The sequence below is a fragment of the Larimichthys crocea genome, chromosome XIII (assembly GCF_000972845.2).
Source record: "Larimichthys crocea isolate SSNF chromosome XIII, L_crocea_2.0, whole genome shotgun sequence".
Classification (NCBI taxonomy): Eukaryota; Metazoa; Chordata; class Actinopteri; family Sciaenidae; genus Larimichthys; species Larimichthys crocea.
In genome coordinates this window covers 38,400,828-38,409,314 of record NC_040023.1, presented here as the reverse complement: position 1 = coordinate 38,409,314, position 8,487 = coordinate 38,400,828, and the positions used below count along the sequence as shown (strand labels likewise).

The window sequence follows — 8,487 nt, the reverse complement described above, 5'->3', positions numbered from 1 at the left end:
GTCTGTGTGTGTTTCAATAGCTTCAACAGTATGCATGCTGGCCCATTACCTCTTACAGCGATGGTGTTGGTATAATCTGAGTCCCTGAAAGGGGCCAATTATCCCAGATTACAAGTCCTATCAGAAAAGCAGACTTGACATTTGAGTTATACAACTGTACCCACTGCACTCAAGCTGAACTCTGCTCAGATATATGTCCTCTTGAGTATCAGGCACAGATCTTCTTGGATCTGCTGAATTGAAATCATCTTTCAGATCATAGCTACTTAAACTCTTTAATCATATTTAATGCATTTTTTTTCAAGTTAATTCCTTTTTATGTTAAGCTTCTTATAATGCAAAGGAAACGCACCCGTTTTACAGATTATTTCATATTAAAAATAAGAACAGTTTTAACATTTAACAGCTGCTAAAAAAATATTTTGTCTGCTGCACAAAAAGTATCCTATGCATTATTAAGACGGTTCATGTCGAGCAAGGAGCAAGGTGTAGTGGCACCTGAAGAAGTCTCTTAATTTATGCACCAGTTTTTTTAAAGGCAGTTTAGCAAAGGATAAACCCCTTAGGATATAAAATGCAAGACTACTTTTACATATTTATCTCACCCAAAAATGGGCGAGTGGTATTTGCACATTGTTACTCAGCTTCTGCTGTTTGACTTTCAGGGAGTAAGGAGCCTTATGAAGTTAATTTCAGCCACAGAAGAGGTGCAGAATTTGCAACAAACACTGGCTCACAAACAGGTGAGGCAACTATGTAATTAAACATTTGAATTAAGTATTCTTTACTCCAATCAGTCATGAATATTACGTCATGCCATCACCAGCCTAAAAAAAAGCTTGCCAAATATTGAATAATGAGGTGATTTAGAAGTGGGTATACCCAATGCTGACTGAAAAATAAGTAGGTGTGTATACCCTCAACTATACCACTGTGTTGATAAGGATTTGTTTTTACATAATCTTTGACTAAGACATGCTAAGTGGGGCGTTTTACATTTGAAATGAGAGCTTATTAGTGCTCTCTGCTGGACGAAATCAGGGATTCGTTGAGAAAAGCTCTCATGATCTTCATCTTGATACCTTTAAATACGTTTTAAAATGGAGCCTCTTAGACACCTGAGAATCACTTTCCAACTCACTGCTCCCTCTCGCACAGTTGCCAAATATGTGATAATATTGCCCTGCTAAATTTACCATCAGACTCCCAAGTAATACACAGGAGGCACACACTGGAGCAGGTTATGCAAACATACAGCACACTAACAGAGGAAGAGGAAAGAGCTTTTTTTTTTTTTTTTTTTTTTTTTTTAAAGTACTGCCTGATGGTGTCTTTTCGCATTAGGGTGGGGTAACCACATAAAAGACATGGTGTCTCATCTTGGAGGGTTGAGACCCTCTCATGTTACAGCTCACCTGCTTTCTGCCTTCAGGTTAAACTGGAGTGCAAAGCTCCAGACTCGGCAGCATTCTAACAGAGTCAGGACTAAACAAAGCACCAAACCTGGAAAAAAAAAAGGCTTTCTACCACACACACACACACACACACACCCCCTCCCAAACACAGGTATACATTCTGCTCTTTGTTTACCTATGGAAATTTGAGCCAGGTAATGTGATGACGTAGCCCTGCTGAGTGCTTCTTTTCTCCCCCTCCCCCCATTCGACTATTATCTGTAGTTTTGTAATACATTTCCAACGTATGACAAATAGATATTTGCATTGAATTTAAATGCCAGCTGCACCAGACAACAGGTTAAAAATATGTTTTTTTAAAATGTTTAAAGGGACCACTGGTCAGTGAATTAAAGGTGGAAGTGATGCAATGCTTCTATGCACCTGTGACCCCCCCTCTCTCTTTCTCTCTCTCTCTCTCCACACACACACACACACACTCACTCATCAACCTGGTAGTACCGAGGAGTAGGACGCGCGAGCCATTGGGTGGAGCAGCAGCAGCGTCGCGTGCTGCGGAACACATTGAGTGGGTCGTTAACTCGCGCGCGGTTTGGTTGCAGATGCAGGTCGCGGAGTGTGAGCGCGAGGCGGGGGGAAATGGCGAACTGGCGCGAGCGGCGGCGGTGGTGCTGCGCCTCGTGAGGATACAGTAGACAACCCGGAGCGGAGGTAGGCGGCAGCTCGAGGACAGGACAGGAGTATAGGAGGTGGAGGAGGAGGGAAAAAAGTGGGGGTGAAGCCATGGAGGACTCCGAGCCCGCAGAGGACGGCTTGCTCGCGGGTTTACGATGGAACCGGAGCGCACGGGACCAGGCTCAGCTCAAACATAAAATCCGGGACCTGCCGGGGCTACTCAAGCACGGGCTGCACCTGCGGAAGAAGAGCGTGAGTATTTCAAACCCACCGCTGGCAGGATTTGACCGTGCCCTCCGTCCTTCCGTGTTTTTATGTTATGTAGCAACGGCTTCATCTTTTCAACCGTCAAATTACCCCGACGCCGCTCGCTCTGTGCCGTGACGCCTGTTTCGTAACCCCGTCACGACTCAGGTGTTTTCATTTTGTTACAAGCATTACTGTCGCAGAGGCTGTGCGTGTGCGTGCGTGTGTGCGTGTGCGTGCGTGCTACATCCATAATAACCAATTGCTGTTGGACATCATACCTTCACACTCCGGTAGTCAAGGCAACACTACTACCCCCCCCCCCCCCCCCCCCCCCCTCAACAGATTCACTACACATACACATAGAAACACACTCACTTAAATATGCATTTGTATACAAACATCTGTGTGCAGCCACACAACTAACAGTTATTTTAATTAATCTATAAGTTGTTTTGTTGACCAGTCTGATTGATTATTCTATAAGATGTCAAATCACAAGTTGCGAAAGGAAATTATCTTATGATCATGTGTCTTATTTTTTTCTACCCATCCACAGCTGACGTAGAACAGAGAAAAACGGAAGATCCTCACATTTCAGAAGCTGTAACCAACAGATATTTGACATTTCCATTCGAATAAATGACTTCAACGATGAACCAGTCGGCGAAATTGTTGGATTAATTTCTGCTAATCATCGAATCAGTTATCTGACTAATCGTTTCAGCTCTGTTTTGTGGTGAATATCTGAGTATCTCTCTCTCTCTCTTTAATATTTATTACAACATTCCCAGTCCAAATGGGGCAAATTTGTAAAATGAGCCATCTAAAATTCATCCTCTGCTTCTTGTCTTGTGATGATTGGTCTACTAAGCAGTAAATGTGTGTGTGACTCGGTGCGCCCTGATGTGGAACGAACACACCTGACAAGCCAAATATCTGCTCAGTGTGTCAGCTCCGCTCATCTTCATCGTCGGTGGCAGCCAGGAGAAAAATGTGTCTCTGATTCTCTCTGTGGGTTATGTCAGAGACACGGCACCAGCACTTCCAGTCCCACCGGTGCCAGGCGTGATAAAGATATGCAACGTTTGTCATGTTTGACCGAAGGAGACAAACGGGTCGTGTCATGTTCCAATCTGATTTTAAGTGATGTTTAAATGACTCACATTTTCAGGCTGCTCAGTGTTTAATTCTCTTGCGGTAACAAATCAATGATGGTAAATCCTATAATGAATTTCACAACAGAATCCAGTGCAGACAAAAACGTTATAATGGAACCATAAAGAATTGATGAATGGATGGATTACTTCACTACCAGACAATTATTAACTGTAGCATGCACCCTATCATCTTTGTGTCATTGTTCATTGCCTTTGATTGAGCTGAAGGAAAGGAAAGAAGAAAAAACTGAGCAGATAAGAGGAAAAAAAGGCAAATTTTCCCTCTTCTGTCTTTCTGTCTTCATCAAAGTGTGTGTGTGTGTGTGTGTGTGGTGGGGCTGAGTGTGATGATGCGTGGGTAAGTAGTGTAAAGGTATGGCTGTTCTGCGCAGACTGGTTCTCTCTAGACGCTGGCAGTCTTTGCTATGCTTCACCTGGCACACACATACTCAGACAGACACGCGCACTCGTTTTGTATATGCGCATACAAATTCTCTAAAAACAGCCGAGAGAACTGCCATGCATTGATTTGCACAATGGCACTCAAAATTGGAAACGCTAAAAAAGAAAACGGTGACATGATCTGAGATCACAGCATCTCTCCCAGGTGGACACCTCTTTATTTTATTTTTTGTTGATCCATGCAGAAGCTATATTTTGTTTCTTGTTCTTACATCCGGGGTCCCATGAAGGTGTGAAACATCTGACATAAGCAGTTTTTTACATTACCTCACCTGCTTCTTTGATGTTTGCCGACAACTTCTGAAATGAATTGAAACCGTTGTGCCATCTGTCGCCTTTTGGTTAAAGCCTGCAGCAGCCTCAGCTTTTGTGAATCCTGTCTTACATTATTCTCTGTTGGGACTTGCTCTGGTATTTAATTATTCGTCCTTTTATTGGCTACGTTATGACGGGAGCAGAGGGATTTGCTTAAAGGAACACCTCACCGACTTTTCAACTTTCACTGCTCTTGTGAAGTAGCCAGGCTGTAGAAATTTAAAACAGGGAAAACCTGGCTAGTTTTCTTTATTTCATCTCCTGCAAAGATCTGACCACAGCTTAGTCAGGTGTCAGATTTGAAAACCACTTACTGGTCAGACAGAGTCACTCAAAAATAGGTATGTGCTGTGGACTTCATGTTTTGTGTTGTGAGTTCCCTGGTGAGGAAATGTACAGCCCCAAGCTGCCATTGGTTTAGCTGGCCAGCAGCACAGCTAGTTGACAGATGCTCAAGATAATTTGTTGTATTTTATTATTTTTATTTTTTCTTGTTAACCAACATTACCTCAAAGTCATTTTTCTACAACCAGTTGGAATTTCTAGTTTTGATTGGATGAATCAATGCTACAGCAGCATGGGGCATGAAGCTGTCTTTAAAGATAACACTGATAACAAAGATAACAGTAGACTAAATACAGCTTTCATCTCTTTAGGGAGTCGGAGCCACATTGTGGCTGAATGGTTCCTTTAGTTCATCAATACAAACAGACAGTAGAACATTAAAATAGAAATAGAAATCTCAACAAAAGTTACATATATCACATATTGTAATAATAGGTTGCCTGATATGTGTGCATGTTCCATCATTTGAACTCCGAGGAGGTGGAAATACGGAGCACATTTTTCAGAAAGAAACGTAACAGTTGAATAATGGCTCATTACCAGTTTAATCATGGCATTTTGTTCGGGGTTGTAGCTTCTTTGCATTTCTTTCATCTTCTAATGAATTAAATGAATGAAATTAATGTTCTGTTGCTGCCCCCAAACAGTACCATATTTTTATTTAGAATACGTATTATGAAAACTTAGTGGATTAAAACTGAAACACCAACCTAGCGTTAAAATACTTAAACCCAGAAACATATAAATGTACTGTACAGTATGCTGAAAAACATATTACATTGGCTGTAAATCAAATTATCACAGTCATAATGTCAGCTAACAGACTTTGTTATGACAGTCTTAGAGGAAAGTTGATGATATTCCTCAGAATATGATCTCATTTCTGCATAATACATGCAGCAAAACATTGACTTGTGATGTGTTTTTATGTCTGCCAGCAATATTTCACATCCATAACTGCATTATACATTGAGATTAGAAAGATGAAAGAGGTGAGGGGTGGTGAGAGAGAGAGAAAGACTGAACACACATTCACACTCACTGAATAAACCCACACACATCACCAGAACCACTCTATGCCTGCCAACTTTTATTAACCACTTGAATATGTATTTTAAGTTAGGAATACCCTTTATACATGAAAAACAACGAAGTAACAAAGAAGAGAAGACAGTCATACAAGTGGAATGCATCAGGACAGTTATGGCAGTCAAAATGCAGCAACTTAAAAGGATCTTTATTATTATTAAGGCCGCAAAATGTTAGCTTCAGCAACCTTTGGCCATTCAATTTATTCACTAATGGCATTAAAGAGAGAGTTTCCACTTTGATGCAGGAATCTGATATTTACTCTAGCACCTCAATTTAATGAATGTTAAGTGGATGACTTCAAATATTGGGCTGCGTCCATTTTCAAATTATGTGCTAAAATGTTCTTGTTTGGGGTTGCAAACAGCAACGATTAATCTGCAGATTACTTTCTTGTTCAATGAAATGGCAAAATATATTGAATAATATTCATCAGAGTTTCCTAAAGCCAGCGTTGACATTTGCTTTCTCCAAACCAGAAAATAAGTTTACTGTGATTGAAGAAAATCAGCGAGTATTCACATTAAAGAAGAAGAATTAAAAAAATATATATATTTTATGGATAGGATAGCTGAAGGAAAACAGAAAGCAGGGGGCAGAGAGAGGGGGAATGACACGCAGTAAAGGGCCGTCCGATGCAGGATTCGAACCGGGACCGACTGTAGCCTGCACAATCCACTACGCTACCGACCACCCCGGAAAAGTGGTTTTTACTTTTTTTTAAAATTCGCTTAAAATAAAACTGTTGCTGATTTATTTTCTGTTGATAGATAATCATGAAATGAGTCCGTTAAGAACAAAGGTCATGTGTGTTGGCAGATAGGTGTGGGTGTGGCAAGTGGGTTTCTTAACGGCTTTACTGTGTGTGTGTGTGTGTGTGTGTGTGTGTGTGTGTGTGTGTGTGTGTGTGTGTGTGTGCGTGCGTGTGTGTGCGCTTTGATGTCTCCATTTTTCACTTCCTTGTATGACGGATCTGTCGAGGAGTCGACAGGAGTTTAGTGTGTGTATGTGTGTGAAGGGGGCTTGCCAAACGTACCGCGCTACAGCGCTTCACTGTGCTCAGCAATCTAATCTGAGAGTAATCCATTTCTTGCAGATAATGACCTCTCTCTCTGCTGCTCCCTCTCTCTCTCTCTTCCCCTCTGTATACACACTTTGAAGTCATCACACAGATAAGCGTGTCAGCATGTGCCTCCTCATTCATCTCCTCCTCTCTCTTCTTCTGTCACTCTAGTTTAGCCGCCGGTGTACTGACAGCAATGGACTTTACACCCTGTGATGGAGGAGTGTGTTGGTTACAAAACTGAGGCACTGACAAAGAGAAGCATGGCTGGCAGACATTTCTCTTGCCGTGTGATACAGTATGAATGAAACGCCTCCTTCAGGTTTTGGTGTGTGTCTTGAGGGTGGTGGGGAAACAGAGACCTCATGAGAGATCTGTATACACCAGACAGGGAGACAAAGGGATAAAGAGATAAGATAGAGCGACCAAGACAAAAGAGAGAAAGAAGGAACAAGACAGAGATACCGAGAGTCAGATACAATTTATTTAGTCTGTGTGCTTGGCTGGCTGGTGTGCTCTACTTAACCCCCTGTCCAAACACTGCATGTCTTCACAGACACAAACACAGGGGGAAAAAAAAGCTCTCATCTTTGCTGATATCTCGGAGGAAGTTCACACTGAGATGACGTTTTTCACAGCCAAACACTCAAGAAATAGTCGGCACATAATCCCCCACAACACCACAAATTAATGTTTTTATGCTTCGAACAAGATATAAAGTGTTAATTAGTGAGTTTAGAAGTGCTTGTATGGGGATTTTGTTTCCAGTCTAAGCTAAGCAGTTAGTATTATATTTAGTGTTAAACTTGCTTGGTGTTGATCTTTTCTCTACAAGAAAGCAAATCTGCGCATTCCCCAATTTGTCAAACTAAAAGAGTAAGTGAGTTGTGATGCAACCACTTGCTTTAGATATGTGTGTGTGTGTGCGTGCAAGGGTGTAAACTCACTCGCTTGTGTGTGAGACATCCCAGACAGTATCATCGCTCTAATGAGTATCACACACACTGCACTACATCTCTCTGATCATTCTTCTGTTTCATTTTCTTACAACTCAAAGCCACAGTCGTGCATTTCTCTCCCTCTCTGTCTTTGTCTCGCTTACTTTTTCTCCGCTTCGTGATTACAATTAAAATGATCTCTCCATCTCAGCGCCTCGCCCTCTCCATCTGTCATGCTCCTATCTCCCATCATATATTCATAGACTGTTGTGATTTCTTTAGCCTTCCTCTTTTCTTCCTCCTCTTGCACGCCAACTCATTTACATTTCTTCATCTACATCTATCTTCCACAGTTGCTTAGGTGCTTTTCGTTTGATCCCTCCGTATCTGCTGGTTTGGTAATGTCAGCCAGTGAGCGGCAAAAGGGCACCAGCGTTTTCCAGCGCAGGCTCAGTTTTACGTGAAGGTTTCCAGAGGGAATCAAACCCACAACTCCATCAGTGATCCTGCCTCACTGACTGAGCTCACAAACCAGTTGCACTCCTATTGCAGGAGGTTCTCATCTGTCTGTCTTTAATGAAAGCTGACAACGTGATCATCATCCTAATACAATTCTGCAGTTTGCATTTTTATCAGGGCAGATACCCGTTTCTGATATGTTCTCACCCATATCCACTGAAAATGATCTTCATCTTTGGTAGCAAAATACAGTCTTTGAGTCTGGACATGAGCAAATGTAAGTATCGACGACTCGACTTAGCCCTTACAGGAATTTATTG

The 8,487-nt window shown here is 41.8% G+C and overlaps 1 protein-coding gene across 1 annotated transcript in view; it reads left to right on the top strand.

Annotated features, from left to right (window-relative positions):
- The first annotated feature begins 1,861 nt into the window (after nt 1–1,861).
- rapgef5a (Rap guanine nucleotide exchange factor (GEF) 5a) overlaps nt 1,862–8,487 on the top strand; it is a 44,067-nt gene continuing 37,441 nt past the window's right edge. The window contains exon 1 of the mRNA XM_019264301.2: nt 1,862–2,342. Coding sequence (XP_019119846.1) covers nt 2,199–2,342 — 144 coding nt within the window. The 5' untranslated portion in view covers nt 1,862–2,198. The remainder of the gene's footprint in view (nt 2,343–8,487) is intronic.